The 24483-nt window shown below is 34.4% G+C and overlaps 5 protein-coding genes across 8 annotated transcripts; 2 read left to right on the forward strand and 3 right to left on the reverse strand.

The window, feature by feature from the left end:
* LOC148579069 (uncharacterized) lies at positions 1-1833 on the reverse strand. Its single transcript, XM_088503373.1, has 2 exons — positions 1071-1833; positions 1-983 (listed from the first exon to the last, which is right to left on the reverse strand). The coding sequence occupies exons 1-2, from the start codon at positions 1831-1833 to the stop codon at positions 1-3; spliced, it is 1746 nt and encodes a 581-aa protein (XP_088359499.1).
* Positions 1834-3462: 1629 nt separating this feature from the next.
* LOC107623047 (protein RMD5 homolog) lies at positions 3463-7173 on the forward strand. 2 transcript variants are annotated; one of them, XM_016325177.3, is made up of 2 exons: positions 3463-3589; positions 5347-7173. In XM_016325177.3, the coding sequence occupies exon 2, from the start codon at positions 5370-5372 to the stop codon at positions 6525-6527; it is 1158 nt and encodes a 385-aa protein (XP_016180663.1). In that variant the 5' UTR covers positions 3463-3589; positions 5347-5369; the 3' UTR covers positions 6528-7173. The 2 variants fall into 2 exon arrangements, with proteins under 2 accessions (XP_016180663.1, XP_016180664.1); XM_016325178.3 differs by having other exon boundaries at positions 3582-4618.
* Positions 7174-7307: 134 nt separating this feature from the next.
* On the reverse strand, positions 7308-8091 carry LOC107623048 (uncharacterized). The gene is given in 2 exon segments (XM_016325179.3): positions 7308-7489; positions 7492-8091. Coding segments are annotated over 2 exon segments (540 nt in total). The 5' UTR covers positions 7987-8091; the 3' UTR covers positions 7308-7444.
* Positions 8092-8222: 131 nt separating this feature from the next.
* LOC107624049 (phosphoglycerate mutase-like protein 1) lies at positions 8223-12083 on the forward strand. Of its 3 annotated transcripts, none has more exons than XM_088504852.1 (10): positions 8223-8784; positions 9329-9402; positions 9558-9665; positions 9811-9890; positions 10286-10448; positions 10806-10880; positions 10981-11069; positions 11504-11623; positions 11707-11748; positions 11836-12083. In XM_088504852.1, exons 1-10 carry the CDS (start codon positions 8610-8612, stop codon positions 11855-11857), a joined length of 948 nt encoding a protein of 315 aa, XP_088360978.1. In that variant the 5' UTR covers positions 8223-8609; the 3' UTR covers positions 11858-12083. The 3 variants fall into 3 exon arrangements, with proteins under 3 accessions (XP_088360978.1, XP_088360981.1, XP_088360975.1); XM_088504855.1 differs by having other exon boundaries at positions 8484-8784; positions 10678-10839; positions 11836-12041; XM_088504849.1 differs by having other exon boundaries at positions 8493-8784; positions 10806-10884; positions 10985-11069.
* A 2102-nt stretch (positions 12084-14185) lies between these two features.
* FAAH (fatty acid amide hydrolase) lies at positions 14186-22499 on the reverse strand. The gene is made up of 20 exons (XM_016324895.3): positions 22053-22499; positions 21838-21947; positions 21478-21538; positions 20954-21141; positions 20728-20857; positions 20528-20605; positions 20312-20459; positions 19739-19851; positions 19572-19647; positions 19180-19251; positions 18987-19038; positions 18419-18496; positions 18137-18220; positions 17915-18018; positions 17629-17721; positions 17272-17340; positions 16825-16889; positions 16577-16638; positions 16370-16465; positions 14186-14574 (listed from the first exon to the last, which is right to left on the reverse strand). Exons 1-20 carry the CDS (start codon positions 22129-22131, stop codon positions 14512-14514), a joined length of 1821 nt encoding a protein of 606 aa, XP_016180381.1. The 5' UTR covers positions 22132-22499; the 3' UTR covers positions 14186-14511.
* Positions 22500-24483: the final 1984 nt, after the last annotated feature.

A 24483-nucleotide genomic window follows, 5' to 3' on the forward strand; every position in this document is an offset into this window, starting at 1 on the left:
TCACTTCTTTGCAAGAGGAGTAGAAGGATCACCACCACCAGGACCAGGAGTTGGAGAGAAAGTCGGAGGAGCAGCAGAAGAACTCGGAGCGTCCTTAGAGCGAGGAGGGGACTCTATGATCCTCTGACCCCGAGTCTTCAAATCAGACTCGGACTCCACCACGGGGACAGGAGGATCCACGATGGCACCATCAACAACAATCTTATCAGGGTCCAAAGGAGAAAGGTCCAAGTCAGGAGCAATAACTCCGACCTGCTCCTTAAAAACCCTCCAAGCCTCATCAGCACCATCCGCAATAGAGTCCTCCAACTCGGTATAGGCCTTCCGAGCATTCAGCAAGTCATTCTTTACAGACACAAGATCAGCAAATAAACTGTTGTAGCTGGCTTGCGCTACTTTCCTCAAATCCACCTCCATGTTGCATTGGGCTTGCAACTTCTTCTCCTTCTCCCGGAGGCTGTCCCTCTCCTCCTTCAGCTTGGCAACTTCCCCCTCCAACTCCCTCTCATGCTCCTGATATATGCGAAGCCTACCTTCCAGCTCCTCGACCCTCGAGGTCGTCCCTAAAGAGCTGATAGGAGTCTTCTCAAATATATCTAAGAGTTTGCCACAAACCCCCGCCGTCTTGAGACTCTCCTCAACCACAGTGGTGAGGTAGTGCCGAACAGAAACATCATCCATACTCATACGAGCATGAGGATAAATGTTCTTTCGGACGAACGCAAGAGCGTCCGCCTCACCAGAAGCGCCAGACTCTAAGGTCTTGCGCTTCTTCGGCTCTGGTTCAGGAGTAGGTCGGACAGAAGGGGGTGGCAGAGAGGAAGCAGAGGAAGAAATTACAATAGGTTGGGAGGGAGTCCCAACGTTCCAAGGAGGAGGAGGAGGAGAGACAATCGCCCTAGCACCACCAGATCTGGCACGAGACTTTGCCTTGGCTTCCTGAACCCTCTGGTAAGACTCTTGAGCGTTTTTCTTTGCCATCTCTGCAAAAACAAATCGGTAGCTAAAAGTTAGACAAGTCGGTAAAAGAAATTGCAAGTCGGAAATAAGTGAGAAACGCAAAAAGCTACCTAGTTGTGACTGGACAAAGGCCGGCGACCCCTGGAGAAATTTTTTAGTATCCAAGTATGGGGCCCTCCCCCACACTTCTCGAAGGAACCCTACGATGGCCGCCTCCACTTCGTCCAGGTCGTCCGGACCATACTTCTCACAGGGGGAGGCCTCTAACCAGTATAGAGGAAAGCGAGGAGAAGAACTCTCATCTAAGAAAAAGGGGTGGTGACCCTCTACTGCTTGAACTTTGAAAAAATAGCTTTTAAAATCGTGAAAGGATTCGTCAAAAAGGGTAAAAAGCCTCCGACCTTGTATGGCTCGGAAGGACACCCACTGTTGCTTATTATTTAGCCCACTGAAGGGTTTGGTCATATGGAAGAGATAGAAGAAAATCCTCAGAGAAGTCGGGAACTCTAAGGCCTGGCTGATAAATTGGTAAATTTTCAAAAAACCCCAAGAGTTGGGGTGAAGCTGGGTGGGAGCAACCCGGCAATGACGTAACACAGACATTTCAAACTCTGAAAATGGAAGAAAAACGCCCAAACGGGTGACCATACTCTCATACATAAAAAAGAAATGAGGGGCCGCCTCGTCGGCCCTCCCGAAGCAAACCCGGTCTTCTGGACCCAGGACTACCAACTCATACTTCGACTCATCCTCTTCAGAAGTACAAATTCTATGATGAGTACGAAGGTGGGTGATAAACTCGGTATCGACTGAAGGCTCCTCCCCTAGGACCGTGACATCAACCCACTGAGAAAGAACATCTACGGAAGCCATTTTCTTTTCTTAAAAGGGGTGACAAGAAACCTACAAAAAGAAAAGAAAAATCAACACACGGTCTCTAAAGGGAGGGGGTACGGAACTAAAGCCTACGAACCAGTCTACCTACAAAATAAAGGCACGCAAATAGAAAGCATGTTACAGAAGGGGAAAAAAGCTAACCTTTAAGTCTGAAATCAAGACTGGAGGAAGTAAAAGTCTTCGAAACGCGAGAATGCAGCACGAACGAATGCAAGGGAAATTTGAAAGATTGCAGAAACGAAACAACGAAAGAGAGGGAAAGTATTTATAAGAACGTTAGGGGCATAAGGGTAAAATTGGGGCAATCATTAATGAAGATGCACCGTTACCAAGGCCATTAAATCCCTACGCACACCCCTAACGGACACGACGATTGATTAGACGTAACTGTCAGAACCGAAAGGTCAAGAAAATCACGTCGGTTCTTAAACCATCACGTCGGTCCTCTCGCAAATCGGCTACGACCCCGAGTTGAATACTCGAACCCAAATCCTGAAAAGAAATTGGGCTCGAGTAGGGGCACTGTTCATACCCTGGCCCAATAATAAAGGTCCAGGATCCAAGCAAAAAGGCCCAACCCAAAGGGTTGGCCCTCACCCAGTACCAGCCTTCATTCCCAGAAGTCGGTACTGAACACGACCTGCTCCAGAGAAGTCGGATACGAGGGTCAGCTGGCAGATAACACTCATTCGAATGAGTAACTGCCCCTAGAAACTCTCTAACCACTTCATAGAGCCATATCTTAACCTCCCTAAGATATAGGAACGGTTATCCACCTAAAAAGGTGGCACTACTTCAGCGGTGGTTATTGGTTCGCCACTATAAATACACTGACACCATTCAGGTATCACCAAGTCCAATACTCTCTAACCTGCTCACACTCTTGCTAACTTAGGCATCGGAGTGTCTTTGCAGGTACCACCCCCCATTCTTTCTCACGTACAAGTCGGACGGAGGAACACCGAGTACCAGGTCCACTCGAAAGCCGCCTCCTTCATACGTTTGGGCCAACTAACGCCATCCAACCCATTAATCTCCGGTTACCCACCGTAACAAGTATAAATACAAAATTTATCGGAGCATTGTACTTCATTTTTGGTGAAATGCACTTATCTTAACTTTGGAAAAGAAAATAAACACAAAATTTATTGTAATTCAGATATTCAATAATCTAAAACTCTCAATTTCCACTTTAATTTTCACTATAATACATCACTTATATTATTATTATTATGAGTATATAAAAAAATTTAAGTTTATTATATATTATAACTATATAAAACATCATATATTTTTACAGAAATACATAATAACTAATTTTTTACATCATTTTTATCATCAATATAGATATAGATTGCTGCTTGTATAGAGCTTTTCTCCTCTAAAAATGAAAACCTGTATGATCTAAGAAATATAAGAAGATTAATTATCCTTTAGAATATTTTACCGTAATCACTAATCACTGATTAGAATTTGACACGGGTAACAAAGTGATTAAGAGAAGCCAAATCCGCAAATCTTTGTGGATAAGAGAGGGAATTTTAGATCCGAAGGGTATATGAGAAAATTCCTGAAGAAGAGGGACAATTTAGCTAAAAGAGGGAGCCCGGATATTTTCTTTTGATATTTGCACGTGTGGTCCAGTTTCCACACACGCTTCCGTTCCTCGCTCTGTCTTTCTCGGTCTTCTCTTACACATCACAGACGCCCATTCGCTCTTTCTCACTCTCAGGTAATCCCCAATTTCCTATTTCTTCTCACAAACCCTTTCTTTCTCTTATTTATTTGCCATTTCACTTTTTCCCCTTTACTTTATGTTAAGTTGTTAACTATTCAATGGCTTTTCGGTAAAATCGATGGAAAATAACAGAAATATATATTATATGATCTGTGATTTGTTTTCTATTTCCTTCTTTTTTGATGTGTTGTTCGTTTTGAATTCATAGTTCCAATTAAGTGAATTTTCTAATTATATATTTTCTGGTTGATTATAAGCATTTGTTAGCAATCCGGGATTGTGTTAGAGAGAGAACCAATTATTTCCCGTTTGTGGATTGCTACTCCTGATGTTATTATTGTATTAGATTTTTGTTGTGGATTTGTATCTTCTATATGAAAAAGCCTAACTGTGTCTGTGTTTTCTATTTTAAGCATTGTAATCTGCATTTATCACAAACACATTGGTAGCCTAACTGTGTGGTTGATTCTCTATTGATATATTCGAGTATTAAGTTTTCTTAGATATGGTAGATTGAACTATGTATTTCATAATGGATTCTTTAAATTCAGTTATTGTAAACGTTTGTATCTATGTCACTATTTTGATTCTGTCTTTATTTTAATGATTGATATAATCTGTCTTTAGGTTATTTAGTAATTTCTTGATTTGAAAATTACGTTAGATGCCATTATTTGTCGTATTTATATCGGAATTCTAATGTGAGATCTTAGGTTGTTAGTTACTATAGTAACGCTTGGAAGCTAGGAGTTAGAACCCATATCATGAGCCTGCCGAAACTTCCTTATGGCAAGTCCCCTTAGAAGCTACCCTAATGGGGCATGGGACGGGAATGGAGGATACGAAAAGTTATGAAGAGGATTTTCACTCTTCACCATGATTGAACTTTGCTTCTGTTCTCAAATGTCTCTGGCTCTTACCATGATAGATATTTGCGGCCACTCTATATCCACTCCCAAGAATGGGGACAATTACGACACTAGTCACTTTGTTAATTGAAGATGTGATATATGAATCATTGAGGTTCCTCTTTCATTTCCACTTTTGTCACTCCTTTATGATGAAGGAGAACATTTTATGATTTCAGGATAGCTTTGCATAATCAATAATGAAAATTCATCGATTTTACAAGCTACAAAGGGAAGATTGTTTGCTGAGATGAAGAGCATGTTTATAATAATAGTGGGAAAAAAAAGACTTCTGCACTATGTTCTATGTGATGTTTCTCATGTTAAGCATGCAATACTTAGTTGATTAGAGTCATCTTTACTTAAGTATTTGAATCCAAACAGAGGATCTTCTAGATTGACTTAAGCTAGAGCCGTAGTTTGAATTGCCTTTCTAAGTTTTGGATTGTCTTATATAATGTTTGAGATTCTTATATTGTAATGTGAGACTTAGCTGTGTTGAAACTGTACGCTAATGAAGTTGAGCCTTGCATGAAATTTCGACAAAAGCAGGGCTTTCAAAATCTTTGATTTATGACTTATTTTTATTTTGCTTTCTTGGTATTATTAATGCTTTTACAAGTTTGAAATGATAGTCTTTCCAAATTTAACTAGACTGGATATCAGTTGCATTTTCTTTAAGACTTATGTAGGTAGTGGACTTAACGATTTGTATAGTGTTTAACTGTTTGTTGGTGTGGTGCTCATTGTGCTCCAATATATATTCATCTTTTTTTTTGTGCAAGAAAAAACAATCTGTTGAGTCTTTTCAAACGGTAGTAACTCTTTGCAACTTTTTTGTAGGATTGTGTGATCTTAACTGAGAGATGGAACTGAGTAGCATCAAAGATGCATTTGACCGTGTAGCTAAGAAGCAAAAGTTATCCTCTTCCAAGTCTCAAGAAGTTGTTGACCAGGTGGGGCGTGAAATTGAGCAGGCATTGGCAACAATCCAGGCACCAAATGGCCCCTCAACCCCTGTTGATCAAAAGTCCGTTCTTACAGATCTGAAGTCAAAGCTTAATGCTATTGTGGCACTTAAACAGTTAGAAGGACCACAGAAGGAACTGAATCTAAGTCTTTCCAAGTACCAAAAACTCCTTGAAAAATATTTAAACCCCGACATATCAAAGGCTTACAGAAACGTTGACTTTGATAATCATATTGTAAATCAGATCATTGCAAGTCACTTTTACCATCAAGGTTTATTTGATCTTGGAGATAGCATTATAAATGAGGCTGGAGAGCTGGATTTAACTGCTCTAAGGTTGAAGTTCATCGAAATGCATCAGATTCTTGAAGCTATGAGGGTTAGAAATCTTCAGCCTGCTCTAACATGGGGCTCTGCCAACCGGGATGAACTTGTCAAGATTGGTTCCAATCTTGAGTTCAAGATTCACACATTGCAGTTTGTAGAGGTCGTGCAAAATGGAACCCGAGCTGATGCCTTAAAATATGCACGAACTTATCTTGCTCCTTTTGCTCCCCTCAACAAGGATGACTTCCAAAAGCTTATGGGTTGCCTCTTGTATGCAGGAAGGCTTGAGAGCTCCCCTTATTCTGATTTGATGTCACCAGCTCATTGGGAGATGATAACCGAAGAGCTTGGACGGAAGTTCTGCACTCTCTTGGGGCAGTCCTACCAGAGTCCACTGAGTGTGGCAGTTGCAGCTGGAGTTGAGGGGTTGCCTACACTCTTAAAGCTGGCTAATGTAATGGCAGCAAAGAAGCAAGAGTGGCAGGCAATGAAACAGTTGCCAGTGCCTGTAGAATTGGGTAAGGAATTTCAATTCCATTCGATTTTTGTATGCCCTGTAAGTAGGGATCAAGGGAGTGAAGAGAATCCTCCCATGTTGCTGCCATGTCTACATGTTCTCTGCAAGCAGTCAATTTTGAAGTTATCCAAAAACAGCACTCGAACATTCAAGTGTCCATATTGTCCCGCAGAAGCTACAGTTGCAAACTGCAGACAGCTGCATTTCTGATTGGTGGTGTTAATGAATTTCTCTCTTACACGTTTCATGGATGCAGTACAGCTTTCTGGTTTGCACGTTGTACATAAATATTCTTACTAAATTATATCTTTTCTGTTTGGCAATATTTCTTGACTGGATAAAAATATTAAAAATAACTATGCTTCTCAATTGGATTGGCCTGTTACAATTTTCGACACTCACAGGTATGAACAATTGTACAGGTATATCTGTGATCTCACCTACGATATGATGGCTTATAATTGTGTGCAACTCATAGATCATAGTTTGTAGTACTGTTCCACATATGGTAGATTATTGGATTTCTGGTGTCTCAGATGTTAACTCTTGACAGCAACAATTACTGGACTGTCTTCTGGTCAAGCGTGTCTGTTAGCATGCAAGAAAACAGAGCATGAACTTTAATTCTCAAAAAAGACTAGATCGATATGATGTTTATTTTAGTACTTTTGAGGAGTAATGAAATAGTCGAGTTGCAAATTAAGTGGTGATACTTGTATAATTAATTACACATCATTTCAGTTTGCACTATCTAATTTGTAGGTCTCTTGTAGTCGTCTGTTCCATTCCATCATAACAATCTCCTTGATTTATAACCGAGCACCAAACAGTAATAATAGTTTTCATTTTCATCTCAGATCGAGTGTTTTATGTCATCTTTTCAATTTAGTTAAGCATCTTCGGTTATCCATGCTGCTGAGTACATATTAATGAGATTCAGTTGTGCCAAGCGAAAAAAAACATCAACTGAAAAATATAAGAAAGAAAAAAGAGGTCACAACTCACAACTCGTGGATTTCTTTTGGATCAAATAAAATTTTCTTGTTTTCCTGAGCTAATTTTGTAAAAAAAGAAACAAAAATTCTAACCAACAAGAACATCTTAACTCCCAAATAGTTCTAGAAAACTCATGTTCTCTCTGAGAAACCAATCATCCTCTTGATTCCACGAAATGAACCAGAGAAGAAGCTGAATCTGTAGATGGGTTCCCAGCCCCAGTCCCAGTCCCATTCCCTTGTTTAAGATACTCCTCGACCATGTCTTTAGTGGACCTTGCGGACAATGGGTGAAAGAGTGCACCCCACTCGGCGACAAAGCCTTGAACCAATGCCCATTTCTGGCTATCTTCCATTTTGGTCCATTGGAGTTTGGCGTTGTCTTCGTTGAGACCCATGTACTCGCAGAGGTGGCGGAAGAGGAGGTGGCGGCTCTTGTTTATGGCTTGCTCAGTCTGCTTCACCCGGCTTCTGATGCCGGTGATCCTGATGCCTAGCTCTGTGGCCAGTGTGGCGTCGCTAATGCCCTTGTTGCTGCTGTTGTTATTGTTATTCTTGGTGCATGAGATTCGCGTGTTGAGCCTTGCAGAGAAGAGGTGGGTGGTGATGGGGGTGGAAGAGGAGGAGGAGGAGAAGAGCCTTGGTGTGGGAATAACATGAATCCGCAGAGCCATTTGATTTCAGGTAATTTGGATTTTGGAATAACCGAAGAATTCTGTGTGCGGAGATAGAATGAATGTGCGCATCTTATTTGCGAAAAGAGTTCGATTCTGTTTTTATTATTAGAATTTAAAACCTTATCTCATATATTTTAAAATCCATCGCATATGAACGGATTTTGGAAGTTAATTAGAAATTAAGAATTCGACAAAATATAGAATAGAATGCATGGGAAAATAAAACTTTAATTAAGTGAAGCAAATTTCTAGCTTTCACAAAATTTTTCGTAGGATTGCTTCTGAATAAATTTATTTATTTATTTTTTGTAGGAAATAAATAGATTTAATTCAGATTTAATCAGAAAACAATAATTCAGATATGATTTATTTATTTATTTTTGGAGTTGAGTTGTTATCATTAACAAAACGGGGTCTAGTCTAACACTCGAAGCTATTACACACTTAATCATGGTTGATGGTAGGTAACACATCCATTCTCTAACAACCATTACATGAAAGGAGGGGTGAAATGGAATTCAAATCAAATTCAAATTCAAATTCAAATTGCTATCTGAGAGACTGAAACCATAACACTGCAATCAAGAAGATCCGCTCAGTCCCAAATAAATAAATAAAAAATGCTCACGTTCACATTAATAGTCGCAGCTACGAGCAGCATAAGCACTTTTTCTCTGATTGGATCATCGTCGCCGTCTTCTTCGCTAAGCTTTCCCTCCATTTCCCGCGCATTTCGCTCTCGCTCTCGCTCTCGTTCTCGTTCTCGTTCTCGTCCTTCTGCTCTCTGCTTCTCAGGTACGATACTTCCTCACTTCTCACTTCCCTGACCGGAACCTCTTCAATTTCATTATCATTTACCTATCTATCTTTCTAGGCCTTCAACTTCGGCTTTCTTATTTTCTCTTCATCCTCAAGTTTCATCCGCGCGATGCGATCTCTCGCTTCTTCTTTTTCTTTTGTTTTACTCTCTCCCTGTGCGTTTCTGTTTCTTCCATTGGCGATGCTGAATTTGATTATTCGAACGCTACTTCGCGAGGCTCGTTTAGGTTATGTCTCGGTTGAAGTGTCCTTAAACGTGCTTTTGCTGTGAATTAATAAATTAACTTCTCTCTGGAATTTTGTGATCTGAATCTGAATTTGTCTGCGATCTGATTTATTTTATCTATTTCACTTTGCGATTTGTTGTAAGAATAGAAGATCCACTGTATCAACCTTAACAATGTAGCGATACTTATAACATCGTGTTGATCTAGTAATAGCTCTTGTTCATAATTCACTATTAGTTCAGATTACTTAATTGTTCAGTTGATGACAATTTTTTTTCTGCTGCTGGTTCTAGGTTTGTCAGAGAATACGGATTCTGGTGTTGCTCCGTGTTTGTTTCCATTGCATCGTTGTAAAACAATTCACCTGGTTGGTTTTGAACTTTTTTTTAAGTCAACGCGCTAAATTTTTTGTTGACTTAAAGCTGATGTGTATTTTGTTAGAAGCACATTCAGGATTTTAGTTGCGCTTGATCCTTTCCATTCAAATCAAGGCATTGCCAACTGATAAAAACATTCATCCAGGTCAGGCATGCACAGGGGATCCACAATGTCGAAGGAGACAAGAATTACGATGCATACTTAAATCCTGCATATTTTGATGCACAACTTACGCCATTAGGCTGGCAACAGGTAAAGTGCAATTACCCTACTCATTTTGCAGCATATTGTGTGAATTTTGTTCCATAGGCAAAAGCTTGCATTAGTCCTATAGTTGAGAGATAGAAAAGATGTAGTTTAGTTTTGTGAGTGTATCATAATCTTTTGCAGCTGGCAGGTTGATAATTTGCGAAAGCATGTTCGTGCTTCTGGGCTTATAAAGAGGATTGACCTAGTCATTGTATCTCCTTTATTGAGGTATAGGCATCTGTGTGAATTATTAGACTTAAGTTTAGCATTAACATCAAAATTATACATTTGATTTTAAAGTACACAAATGACAAATCTAGTAGCATAGCATTCTTTTTGCATATAATGTGCTTCTTTTTATGACAAAATAGAATAATGTAATTTGATCCACAGAGCCAATCTCACCAAGTGGGAATAGCTTTTCTTCTTGTTGGTGTTTCATTTGTTTGATTGTCTTATGATATTGCGAAGTCATCCATTGGACCTCAAACTATCCCTCTATTTATTAGAAATAAATGGGCAGGATAACTACTTGCTGATTGTTCTATATGATTATTAGCACCCGTACGTTGGTATGATATATATAGGACTAGCTGATTGTATGCTACAACATATGGTTATAGGACTCTACAAACAGCTGTTGGCGTATTTGGCGGTGAGGACTACATAGATGGAATAGATGCACTTCCCCTAATGATAGCTCATGCAGGAAACAGCAGTCATAATGCAATTTCAAGTATTAATTGCCCCCCAATTGTTGCTGTTGAACTTTGTCGTGAACATTTGGTATGCTAGTTTATAATCTAAACATTAACTTTGTCACGCGGGGTCCTCTCTCTCTCTCTCTCTCTCTCTCTCTCTCTCTTTCTCTCTCTCTCTCTCTATATATATATATATATATATTGCCACTACAAATTGAAAATCAATGAAGCTCGTATAGTAAAACTGTCCTTTCCAAGCTATTAATGATATGTATGCATCCCAAACTAAATTTACTTTGTGATTTCATATAAAGAATAAACAAGGAGGGAACAAGCATAAGTCATACAGCCAAAGAAGCCTCTATTTCAAAAGCTGTAAACCCTTTTCGTCTTTCATCCTTCATTCCTACAGACGTTTGTCTCAATGTGTTTTCTTATGCAGGGAGTTCATCCCTGTGACAAAAGAAGAAGCATTAGTGAGTATCAACATCTGTTTCCTGCAATTGATTTTTCACTGGCAAGTACCTAGAATTCATGACTTTGATTTAAGAACCCTTGTCGTTTCATACAAAATGGCACACCTACTTATGCTAAGTGTCCTTTTATTTTGTTTTCAGATAGATAGCAATGAGGATATTTGGTGGAAGGCTAATGCTAGAGAGACAAAGGAAGAACTAACTGATAGAGGGCTTAAGTTCCTGGACTGGTATATTTCTGTTCACGAAAACCTTTGTTGCTAATTGTTTACAATTATATAAAGAGTAGTGCATTGTAGATATGCTGAGGAGTAACACTCCATTCATTTTGTAAAAGCTAATTTAATTTTACTTATCTTCTTTATTACAAAAGGCCATACATAGTAGAATTTATCTTCTTTAGAATAAATAGATAACTGCTTGCCGAATGCTTTTGTGATTATTGGCACCCATATGTTGGTTATTCTAGATAGATATCTAGTGATGATCGGTAGTTCAAGATCTATGTAATTCTTTGTAAAGAACAAAATAATCGTTGTTTTGTTGTAATTTCCCATTACTTTCATGTAACCTTGCAGGTTACCGGATAACATCAAACGTGAAAAGATTGATTTCTCTTTTTTTTTTTAATTATTTATGTTTATTATTCTTCACTCCATCACAGGTTGTGGACACGAAAAGAAAAAGAGATAGCAATCGTGACGCATAGAGCATTTTTGTTTCATACTCTAAATGCATTTGGAAATGATTGCCATCCCTCGGTTAAGATAGAAATATCCAAGCCGTAAGATCAGATAACTGCTAATTGACTGATTGACTCAGCAGTTTTTATTCCAGCTGATTGACTGATTTCACGTTTCCTTGCAGCTTTGCTAACTGCGAATTTCGCTCCATGGTCATTTTTGATAGGTAAATCATGTATACAACTTAAACGACTTGAGGGGGCCCCCTTCATCTCAGACCATGATTTTTTATCTTTATCCTCTGCTCTAACAGGAACGGATGCATCAACCGTTAATTGTCCAGGAAACATACCTTCTGGGATGGACCTACTTAGTGATTTTTGTGGATGAGAACGGTGACTCTTGAGAAATCCAATGTGCTTTGTTCAAGGGTTTCACAAAAACACTGGTTAAAGATTTTTGAAGGGAAAATTTGTAAAGTTTTCAATATATTTAATACTATATATATAACTTCTCCTTTAGAAACTTTCCAGTACTGATTAAAATATATCTTTTTACAAATTTCACATTGTATGCTGTTTGAGTGTTTGATTTGAAGCTTCTACAATTACTGGATTGTCCGAAGAAATATTGTGTAACTAGAATACCTGTCAAGCAAAGGTGTGGCAAATCAGATATTCGGAGTGCGGTAAGCCGGTAACATTATTGGACCTTTCTTACAATCGATAGTGACACATCTATTTATAATTTTATTAGAAGAGAATCAAAAGGTAGTTTGAAAATTTTTAAATGAGTGAAATCTTACTCCAGTACTTAACAATTTTCATAAGTGATGATCCGCACTCTAACAAAATTAAAATGCCATTCGACTTCATCCATTCGTTCTGTTAAACATTCTAATCCCTCGTTAGACTCTTCATCAAATGATAACGGTAAAATCAAAACTGTATCGTTAGCTGTATACGTTTTACTGTATAATTTGATTAGGACATATAGTCGTTTTGATGACTCAAGCTATGTGTCCTAACCAAATTGTGCAATGACACGTATACAAATAACAGTACAGTTAGGATCCTACTGTTATTATTTAACGAAAAGTTTAACCGTGAGACTAGAATATCTAACGGAATGAATAGATGAGGGTTGAGATAGTATTTTAATTTTATTAGGATGCGGTCACTTATAAAAATTATTAGGGATTGAGATGAGATTTTATTCTTTTTAAATACTTAAATTTTTCTTCTATTTTGTCATACATTTTTTCCTAAGATGATATAGCTTAACTTTATTCTTTGTATTATAACTTAAGATTTTTCTTCCTTGTTCTTTCTTAGTCTCGTGATTTTTATTTTTCTTTAGCTTATTATATGTTTTTAATATTAATATTATTATATTTAGTAGTGTAAATTGAGCTATAAAAGTTATTTTATGATCACATTTTACTCACTTTTACTATTTATTTTTTATCTATTTATCTATCTATCAATTTATATAATATATTAAAAGAGGAATCAAGATAATTCTAAAATCATCTTTGGACGTTCGACATTTTTCTATTTTACCATGTAAATCTTTGTATTATGTTATAAAATTCTTGGTATTTTTATTTTCTCATAATCTTCCATCTACCATCTTTATATTATATTCTTGTTACATTTTCATATTCTCTAAACATTTATTTCTTTTTAAATTATTCTAGCTATTCAATCTTAATATTATTTCTCTTTAACAGGTAAACTTGAGTTATAAAATTTAGTTCATTCTCTTGTATCATTTCTCATTTTTATTTAAGAAATCGGTGTTTAACTTTATTTTTTTATATTTTTACTCCTATTTTTATATAAGTTACTCTATGCTTTTAATGTTAAATTTTTTTAATAGGTATAAATTCAGTAATAAAATATAATTCATCCTCTCTTTTATACTCACTTTTATATTTTTTATATAAATCAACATTTACTTTATATTTTTTTTTATTTCTCTTAAAAAATTTCATGCCTAATGCTCTTTCTCCTCTATTATTACTTCTAGACAAGTATTTGAAGAATCTAATTGATGATCATAGTTCTTTTTTTATGTTTGCTAAGCATATATTTGGTGATGAACTCCTTAAAACCTTGTATAATATTCTTACAATTTTTTAATTTTTCTATCTTTGACCTAGTTGTATTTATTAGTTACACTTATATATCACTTTTTTGAGTTTTTCCCTTTTAACAATTTAATTTTTTAAAATATTAAGTGTAATAATATTATTTAAAATATGATGTCATGATTTATGAAAAATAAAATTAAAAAATTGAATGCTATTTAATTTTCAGCTATTGAAACATAATATTTATATTTGTATTTTATTTAATAATTTCATCTTTGCACTATATTATTTAGATATAAGTATAACTTAAAGGTGACTACTTAAAGAAAATAAAAATAAAAGTGATTATATAAAGTCAAATAAATAAATTTTATTTAATAAATTTTTTATTTTATAATTATTAAAATTAATTTATATATTTTATGAAATATATATATCCATCCTATTCCTGGACGGGTCTAATCCTGGTTCGTGATTATTTGAAGTTATATATAGTGCTGTTTTACATTACTTTGCCATACAGTGGTAGCTTGGACAGTTTCGATTATCACGTAAGATATCTTCTCAACAGATAGCACAAATTTTCACTCCCTAAAATGAATTTTGTACATTGTTACAAACTTACAATATTATTTTAGACGCTAAAGAAGCTCCCTTGTGCTGTTATGCATCTTGATGAGGTGCACAATATGCCGGCATCCATGATATTCTTTATTTCCGAAACTATGTTTTGCCGCCTTTAAATTATTATAATTTTTGCTTCCAGCAGTTATTTCCTACAAACAGTTGAAACTTGAAACAAATACTGAAATACACATCCTTGAGAAAATCAGATGGCCATTGCCCCCAAGGATCAAATACACGGGGGAACGCTTCAGCACAAATATTGTTGCTTCAGTTTGACCTCAGAACGTCATGATATTGCAGTGGCCTTTTCTTTGACTCACCGCAGAGTCTCTGTATAAAGTATAAACAAAATATAGAACGTTTACCGAAAACATTATACACGGATAAACAATTCATGTGACAAAAAAAAACCTTGGTTTAGGGTTTTTTACCCAAAAAATAAAATAACGTAAAATAAATATGCATACTAGATTGTCTTGAAAAAGTTTTGCTTATATATTTGACTTCTTTTAATTTTATGTAAATTGTTACAGGTCTTTGGGTTTTATAGTTTGTATGTAAAACGTATACATGTAACGATTTATGAATCATGAATGAATTAAAATGCTCATTTAACACAGATCATTGCATGATATTGGGTTTCATAGTTTGTTCATAAAATCCACTGTATAGAGATTTTTATACAAATCTAATATGTTTATGATTTCTTCAAGAATCGTTGCAGGCTATTGAGTTTATGAACAATCCATGAAACTCTGCAATGATTTGTGTGACCTTTCTAATTCGTTTATGAATTGTTGCAGATATGTGGTTTTATATACAAATTGTAAAACCAAAACACTAACGATTTACATTATAGCGTAAACTATGAAAACCACCTCCGAGTTTTGAATACGCCGACAAATATGTCCTCCACTTTTGATAACAACAAAAATATTATAAATGTGACAAAAACGAACTAAAAAGAGTATTATTTTTTTATGAGTGGCAAATAACTTTTGTATTTGATCTAAAATTTTGTAGAAATATTTAGATAATTATTTAGAAATTACATATGAAAAATCGGATAAAAATTTGGTCTCTGTATTTTTTCATTTTTTAAAAGTATTCTTAGTCATTGACCAAAAAAAATCACTTAATATAAAATGACCAAATTTTAGGGATAAAAATGTCTTACTTTTATAATCATACTTGTAAGAAACCATATGAATATCCAATTTCTAAAAAATTTTTTGAGAATATATATTTAATATTGAGTATTTTTGTCGCATTTTAAGATATTTTGAGAACATCTTTATCATTAATAAAATTGAGAGATATTTTTTGCCAGAATTTTAAAAAATTAGAGGTAATTTTGATAGTTTACCCTACACAATATTAAGAAAAAGGACAAATATGTAAGATATTCAGAACAACGCATTGTAGGTGGACTGGCTCGCATAACTTATAAAACTGGCGGGTTGGGTATGGAAATTCGAAGTTAGAACCAGCTAAAAGGGCCGTTTAATCCACGGGATTTGACAGGAAGACGACACACCTTTTTTCTATTGACACTTGTTTTTGGTTTTTTATTGGGGAAAAAAAAAAAGTAAAACAAGAATTTAGTGAAATAGTTTTTTGGTATATTGCCAATATAGTGAAATATTTTTCAAAATATTTTGTCAATTTTTTTAAAAAATAGTGGCTTTACCACTTTAATCTTTTGAAAATTGCTTTTAAATGATAATAATGATATTAATTTTTTGGCCCGCTAGTCTGCAAAAAAGGTGCAAACTAGCACATCTGACCCATATTTTTAATTATAAGACAAAAATAAAGAAAATGCATTGATTATCTTTTTTTTTTTTCAAAATTGTTTCTAAAAAATCACGTATACATTAATTTAGTCCTAAAAAAAATCAGATGTCTGAAATCAATTCTTCATTCAATTAGATGATGACATACTAAAAAAAAATTATCTGTGTTATATACTTATATGTTAGTATCTAACTAACTAAAAGACCAATCTGTTTTCGAAGAAGGATTTTTTTAGGATCATTTGACGCATGTCTCAGCTTTTATCGACCATTTCGATTATTAATCTATGTGCATATTTATTTTATTTCGATTATGAAAATATATGTACCTCCACTGCAGATGCTATACGCAGAATTGTAGCTTCCGCCCACGGTCGGCCTATCACCTGCAAACCTATTGGAAGTCCTGATTTATCGTAACCAACCTGTACATGGAACATTGTTGGTTAAAGGAATCAACGGTAATAGAGAGTATATTAGTCTCTTAGCAATGGTTAACTCTAAAAAACACTCAATGTACTGTTCATTTTACTCACCGGGACACTAATAGCAGGGAGTCCCAGAAGATTCCCCGCTATAATGAATCGCATAAGGTAAGCTGAGAAACAAATTTCAAGTTAACATATATGGCAACAGGAAAGATATTAAATATGCGTTGCGTTGTGGTGATCATGCCACTTTATTTAAGATTCTCATGATGACAAACATTACAGTATAATGAAGCAATATTAAAGCAATTTGTATATAGTCTTTGAAGTTGCAACTTAAAGAGCAAGTCAATCACCTGTTGTCTGCATATCTGTCTCACCACTTTGCAGAGCACTAGGAGGGATCTTGGGTGCTGTCATGCTGTGTTATCCAGAGTGTGAGAAATAATTCTATTCATATCAAATTATTCCAAAAGAAAGCATATGCGCTTTAGATGAACTAGCAGCTTAATACGCACGTTTGGCTTGTTAAGCCATTTTTATTTTTTTTAATTTATATATAGAATAATAAATATTAATTTTAACAAATACTTTTAGTTTTTTTATTTATATAGGATTTACACGAGAATACCAATAGAAACTATCTTTTCTTTTTCCTTGAAAACAAAACTACATAATTAGTTTTTTTTTTCTTTTTGGAGTGGAAAAGACAAATGCACCAAAACTTTTCCAATCGATTTTATATATAGTCAATTCAAATATAATAAATTTAACTGCTGTTAACATAGGTGTTTATTACATACCCAGTTGTTGGTGTCACTATGATATCCACCTTCTTGAAAATTTCCATGTGATAATGCATAATCCTTCGTCTGAGAATTGAGAATTGAGATATGTAAGATAAAATTAGAATAAACTGTAATGAGCCTCTGTCTTCTTTTTTCTTTTTCTTTTTCCTTTTCTTTTTTTTTTTTTTTTTTTTTGGCTGTTTAAGAGTATAGGAGTAATTATTTCTAATTGTTGTAACCATTTGATATCCAAAGGGGTCTGATCTGTAAGATGTTAAAAAATTAAAATGAACGACATTAAACGCCTTTTTTTTTGGTCGTTAAAAGGGACTAGACAAAAGTCGAGAAATGTTATAAACTACTTCATCTCACCTAATACGTTGGGCTGCAATATAATCTGCTGCTGTAAACGACCGAAAAAGTACCATACTAGTCCGTGTATCATATGTTGATTTTACCCCTTTCCTGTTAAAAAAATGATAGAAAATCATCGTGAAGTTCTCTTACAATTTACTAGACAATGATAGCCACTAATGGTAAAATATACTTTCAAGTTCGGATAAGAAGAATAACTTTCTTAGTTCTGCAAATATCACCTTGACACCTTGTGTCAGTTAGAATACAAATGAAACTACCTGCGTTAAGTGTCCAAACGTACCCGTCTTCACAATCAGCATTCAATGAAGATAAGCATTCCGAGCCAATGGAAACAACATGGGCAGTTCGCATCTCATGAAGCTCTGGTATAACAATCTCTATTATCTGCAAATATAAAAGAATTGCATACTTCATAGAATTGCTTGCACTGGTCATGAAGTCGTCTTCATAAAAAGTCGTTGCAAAACAAATCCTGAAGTACACGGAAATATCATGAACTTACTTCACAACCATGCGCCTTTGTCAACAGATTCAGAGCATCCTCACATTTGTCGGAGACTTCAGTCGAATGAACATCATTAAACCACTTCACAAGAATAAATAAATATAATAATAGTTAGAAAAAGCACTATCATATTAGACTGCACATAAAATCTGTGAAAGGGATAGAGTGAATGAACATCATTAAACCACTTCACAAGAATAAATAAATATAATAATATTTAGAAAAAGCAATATCATATTAGACTGCACATAAAATCTGCGAAAGGGATAGAGTGATTACCGCTGTATACTTCCCTATTCTTAATGATCCCAAAATATCTGAATCATCTAATGACAAAGCTGGCAAGCAAGGTGGTGACTACATGAAACAGAGGAATATATACATCATAACTGACTAAAAGAAAAATATTAAGATTTCTTATAGATAATGTAGAATGAAGAAGATTTGGTCAGTGGTCTAACTTTTTTACATACTTGTATATGAGTTATTATTATACCCGTGTTTTCTTCCTATATCCCAATTTTATATTGTAAGTAAACTCGTCAAACGGTCCTAAGAACTTTGCATTGAACAAATTAGTTTTTAAAAGAAGACGATAAATTAATCCCTACTATTTCAAAAATGACAAATTGATCCTTAATTTATTTTAGTTTTTAAAAAATCGTTTGCTAGGTAGATTAAGTTTTTGTTATATAGTTCTGTAAATTATAGAAAGAAAACTACTTTTCAAGTGACAAGTTATAAGTGGAAAGAGAAGGATAAAACTGTTCAAAAAATATGAGCAATTAGCAGTTAAACTCTCTCAGTATTAATTTCGAAGAATATCAATCAAAAGATTAAAGATTACCGGCCTCAAGCTGATTCTATTTTCTGGTGATGCACCCAATATTGCCGCATACCTGAGTTATTAGAAAAAGAAAGACCCGTTATATGTACTCATGAAGCAATCTACGAGCAACCCAAAGTAAGCACTAGAGAGCACTAATGAAAGCTATAGTAAAAATGGAAACCAAAGACATTCTAAAATATGGATTGTATACACTAGCATGATATCCTCTACTGATGAAGCAATCGGTCCAATAATTTCTACCGTTCCACTATCACATAATGACCTGCAGATAAAAAAAAATGTAGGCATGATGAGGTGGTCCAAAATTTAACTAGTCAGGGACTGTCATTAGTTTTTGTTCTAATGCAACTAAATATACTATTAATATATAACTTCAAATTTTAATCAATTGAATATCACAAATGCTGGTGCCTAACAAATAATATTATCAGAGACCTAGTAGACTCCAAAATATTCAGATGTTGCCCCTTGGAATTTGCTAAGTTAAGATAAAATGATGCTGTCAGTGCAACAAGAAAATGCATTCCACGTTTTTTTTTTTGGGGAGGTCATAACATGGTAAAAATTACAAGAAGAAATTACCCCTGCATGCTTGTTCGCCCATAATTTGATTTCAGTCCCACCACACCACAAAGGGAAGAAGGAATACGAACAGAACCTGCCTTTCTCCAGAATATGCAAAAAGTTAAGAACCAGTACATAGAAAAGTTGAGGCAAAAACAGTTAGTATGACAATATTTTTGCACAACCTCCACCATCAGTTCCCAGTGCAGCAGAACATATTCCAGACGCCACAATTGCAGCTGGACCAGAAGAAGATCCACCAGTATACCTATCAGGTGCATGAGGATTTCTTGTAGTTCTGCAACTCAAGAATAGTGGATTGAGTTATCAATGATGGGTACATTGCAATAAAAATATAAGAAATTTTAAAGCAAACCAAATCATTGTTACGCGTATATTATATAAAACTCAGCAGTTAACAGTGCCAGCAATTCTCCTGTAAATTTCCTGAAGGTCTCTGGCCCTAAGTCTATTCCACCTTTCAAATCGTTTATAAACTTGCAACTGAACGTAAAACAGGGTGAACTAACACATTGGAAACAACAATACAATCACAATTGCTAATAACTTTACTTGATTACTTTATCTCCTAATTTGAAAGAAGGTATGCAATGTGTAAATGCTGAATGTGTATCAAGTAAGGCAAGCATATATTGCTTTTCTTCTCTGGTCATTCCAAGCTCAATCTTTATGTTGATGGTGACATCAACTTTAAAATCAACGAAAAAAAGAGTTTTAAAAAATAAAAAAGGGATTACCCGTAGTTAGGATTATTTCCAGTTGTACCCATTCCAAACTCATGCATATTTGCCTTCCCAACAAAAATGACACCACAGCTACGCAGCCTTGAAACACAGATTGCATCCTCCTTTACAGTACGTACCTCATGCATCCACGTACTTGCACCTTTTTATCGCCAAACTATATTTCAGAACTTTATTCAATTACTCATACAAAGAGTCAATAATACTTACCCTTAGATGGATGGGGATACAAGTCTATATCATCTTTGATCGCGATGAAAATTCCATCTAATATTGATAACGGATTTCCTATACAATCAAAAGGTCTAAGGTGTTATTGTCTATATCACTTCCCACCACATCTCAACATAGTCATGTATGAGATATTTGCAGTATAAGATCTATATAAGCATTTGAAACATACAGGTTACCTGCTTCGAACCTCTGAGTAGATGCTGCTGCCTGCTTCCGGACTTCTGCAGCAGCAAACGATATCAAAAGTGGCGCTGGTGGCTTAATTCTGCAATTCTCCTCTATAACTGAGATGATGCGCTCAGCAACCTATTTATTCAAAGTTAAACCGTCTCCCTTAAATATATTTTACAATAGAGGCAATTTCATACTCATGGGTTCCAATCAACTGAATGCTCTACTTACCATAGACGGGGTTACTTTTCCAGATCGATAGGCATGAGCATAGTCTCGTATCTTCCAGTACCGAAAGGGTAAGGATGAATCTTCCCAGGATTTAGAAGGATCATACTGTGGCAGACACTTCAAGGCAGACTCAACTCGGCTTGCAGGGCTCCCATCTTCATCAAGGACTACAACACCAGGTTCCGTTTCTGCGTGTGTTATAACAGAACAACAGAACATACATCTTCAAATTCAATGTAACTAACACAATTGATTGTGTTACAGTTACTAGTTCCTATTATCACTCTCCAAAATAATTTTATGTTTTCAACCCTATTGTAATTATGTAAAAGAATCACAAGCAATCAGACTTCAGATTTAGGTAAATCCAACTAATAAGAACACCTCAAATGCAAACATACAAATATTTGAGTACTGTATAATGCTATAAAGACAACAGAAAAAGCCAGTGCGCCTCTTCAATCGGCAAAATTAGTGCATATATTATTGACATGAAGTAATTGAAAACATGGAGATGAAATGACCTCGAGGTGGATATTCAGGTTTAAACATCGGTCCTTCTGGTATCACAGTATGCCGCAGTAACTGTTAAATAACAATCAAACAATTGACGTAACATTTAATCAGTTCCACTTGCCACAGTCATGCACACTCGACTCAAGTATTGTTCATAATTTCATAAAACTACGGAGGTTCTAAATTGCAATCAGCAACCACTGCATCCACACAATTGCGGTCGTTTTTTTTTTTCTTGCAATGCAACCGCAACCACAGTTTAAATCCAGAGTCATCGTGACAAGTTACAAAATGAAGAAACGCTAAGCAACGATTTCAGCAACCAAAAAAAATGAAAACTGAAGCAGAAAACACACGCACACAGAGACCTGATCAATTTTGTTGTCCTTCTTCAAATGAGTCATGATAGCAGGACCTATCAGTGGAAGTTCAAGTATCCTCACAAAGAATCGAAACACGAATCCAGTCAAATGCGGAGCTGCAAACACAAAATCGAAACAGAATCAAATAGTAAATCACACTAGAAACTCGAGAATCAAACGCAATTAAGAAGGATTTAAATGAACCAAAGAGTAGTGGAGACCTTTGACAACTTCATGTTCATATTTGACGGAGGACAAATCCACGTCCTTCGCCGGCAACATTTCAAGCTTCTTCACCATCTCCACAAGCGCAAAATCAAAACGCGAAAGAATTGACGAGCGGTGAAAATGCTCGAACTCGAGGAGAAGCAAAAGCGGAAACTAAACGAGGTTCGAAAGAGAAATTACGAAGGAGAGAGAATTTGGTAGTAGCGTTTGGAGGTAAACGGCGAGAAGCATTAGGTGACAACTGACAAGTGAGAGTAAATAATAACGGAATCATTTAAGACTCAACAAGTAGTGCTGCGATGGGATACGGTGCGTTTTGGCTTTGACATTTTCGTCCACAAACCACTTCTTCTCATTCAGTTGCTTCGTTGCGCTACTCTCTTGACTCCGTCTATGTCTCCTCCCTTCGGATTTGGAGATAAGATAGATGAATTAGAGATAAAAAAAAGTTTAGGCCAGCACTTTTTTAATAATTTGATTAGCATTTAACTAAAAAAAAAAAGTAATTTTTTTATTATTAAATATAATTTTACATCATTAAAAATATTATTAATAACCAATTAATAATTACAAAATATAAAACTTGCTACTTGCTAGCTCTTCTTTTAGAGATAATAGTAGTATTATTTTAGAGTTTTGCTTTAGAAAAAAAAAATTGTTTCAAAATATCTCCTTGCCAAGTGTCATAAGGACACTATGGTAATAAATGCACACATCGGGAAGCATTAATTTGATTTGTACATTTTGAAAGCTGCTTCGAGCTGGTGGAAGTTCTCAACTAACTCAGTGTCTCCAACCTCCAATCATTATAACCTCTTTCTCTTCGTCTCTGTCAGCTGCATCCTTTAATAGTATCTTCTCAATTATCTTCCTCATTTTCCTGCAACTGCAAATTACATAAGTCAATGACTTATAACTCAAATGACATAATCTCTCAATATTTAATTAAGAGGTTGCGAATTCGAATTTCTTATCTTTGGTTAAAAAAAAAAAACTACAAATTACACAAAAAAAATGACAACTTTTAACCAGTCAATTTTAAATAATTGTAATTAATAATAATTAATTTTATATTTATTAAAAAAATAAAATTTAAATTATTACTAATTAATAACAATTAAAAAAATTTGGATTACTAATTAATGATAAGTTAGCTAGTAGTTAGTTATTGAGTGTTGGAAATTTAAAGGAGTTCATTATACAAACCCACCTGCCTTTCTAGTAACTAAGGTTGTGTTTGATTTTTAGAAAAAAGATAACATAAGATATTAAAAATAAAATATAAATAATAAAAATATAAAAATTAATATTTTTATATTTTATTTGGTTATAATTTATAACAATTGTAAAAGTTTAGTTTATTTTATTTTTTTATACAAAAAAAATTAGAAAAAAGTATAATTATAAAAAATTAATAAAAATAATAAAAAATAAATTATATCTTTTGTTAGTATTGTTATATTCTTTATGTAAAATATACTAATTTTAGTATCTTTGAATATAATATCTCTATTCTTGTTTCATTTATCAAACATAATTTTGTGTCTGTATTCTTATTTCAGTGTTCCATGCATATAAACAAACGAAACCTAAAGGTGGAATAAAACTCTTTATTAATTTTTATTTTATCATTTTATAATTTTTATCATTTTATAATATATTTTTTTCAAAAGAGATTATGTATTTTTTTGTTTAACTAACATTTGTCCTAAAAATATACATATTAAGATTATTATTATTATTATTATTATTATTATTATTATTATTATTATTATTATTATTATTATTATTTATAGAAAAGTTCTTAAACTTTTCACTTTGATAAATACATAACAATATATTAGAAACATAATTTTGTTATTTTTTATAATTTTTTATTTTATAACTTTAAGATGTATTCTTAGCCTTTTTTTTCTAAAGAATCTTGCTAACTAAAATGTTTATTTTTATATTAAAAATCTTGTTTATTTAGGCAAAGGGAGTTAGAAATATTTTGTCCAACATGTAACTAATTTTAATAAACTCTAAACCCTAAACCCTAAAATTTTTATTAATTTTTTATGCTGTAAATATTTTAAAAATTTACAATTTCTTTGAACAGAATCATTCTACATTTGATATCTTAACAAGTGTCTTGTTAATTAAACCATCTTTTATTTATAAAACCATATATTGATTTTCTTGATATTAAGGTTATTAGATTTTGTCCATCTTCCTAAAGAGATAATAATATTATTTATAAATCTAAATTAATAGAGAACAACTAGGGAACCAAAAGCATATCAGTCAAAAATCAACCAAAATGTGTTTGGGTTCCATGAAAAATCGGGTTTTGATTTGTGCTCCGTGATCTCAGGAGCGGTTTTCAAACATATTATTCAAAAAGTGATTTTAATTAAACAGTTTTGTTTACTTTTTGGCTGG

This window comes from Arachis ipaensis, chromosome B10 (assembly GCF_059453495.1).
Source record: "Arachis ipaensis isolate K30076 ecotype BB chromosome B10, ASM5945349v1, whole genome shotgun sequence".
NCBI classification, from domain to species: Eukaryota; Viridiplantae; Streptophyta; class Magnoliopsida; order Fabales; family Fabaceae; genus Arachis; species Arachis ipaensis.

Excerpts from the sequence above, each read along its gene's own strand:
- LOC107623047 (XM_016325177.3), top strand. The coding sequence starts at position 5,370 with ATGGAACTGAGTAGCATCAAAGATGCATTTGACCGTGTAGCTAAGAAG.
- FAAH (XM_016324895.3), bottom strand. The coding sequence starts at position 22,131 with ATGGTGAAGAAGCTTGAAATGTTGCCGGCGAAGGACGTGGATTTGTCC. Across the intron at positions 21,948-22,052 it reads TGAACATGAAGTTGTCAAAG|CTCCGCATTTGACTGGATTC; the intron begins GTCTCCACTACT and ends TTGTGTTTGCAG. Across the intron at positions 18,497-18,986 it reads ATAGAATCAGCTTGAGGCCG|TCACCACCTTGCTTGCCAGC; the intron begins GTAATCTTTAAT and ends TGTTTCATGTAG.
- LOC107624049 (XM_088504855.1), top strand. The coding sequence starts at position 8,610 with ATGCTCACGTTCACATTAATAGTCGCAGCTACGAGCAGCATAAGCACT. Across the intron at positions 9,403-9,557 it reads GTTGTAAAACAATTCACCTG|GTCAGGCATGCACAGGGGAT; the intron begins GTTGGTTTTGAA and ends ACATTCATCCAG. Across the intron at positions 11,749-11,835 it reads TCCATGGTCATTTTTGATAG|GAACGGATGCATCAACCGTT; the intron begins GTAAATCATGTA and ends CTGCTCTAACAG.
- LOC148579069 (XM_088503373.1), bottom strand. The coding sequence starts at position 1,833 with ATGGCTTCCGTAGATGTTCTTTCTCAGTGGGTTGATGTCACGGTCCTA. Across the intron at positions 984-1,070 it reads CTTTGTCCAGTCACAACTAG|AGATGGCAAAGAAAAACGCT; the intron begins GTAGCTTTTTGC and ends TTGTTTTTGCAG.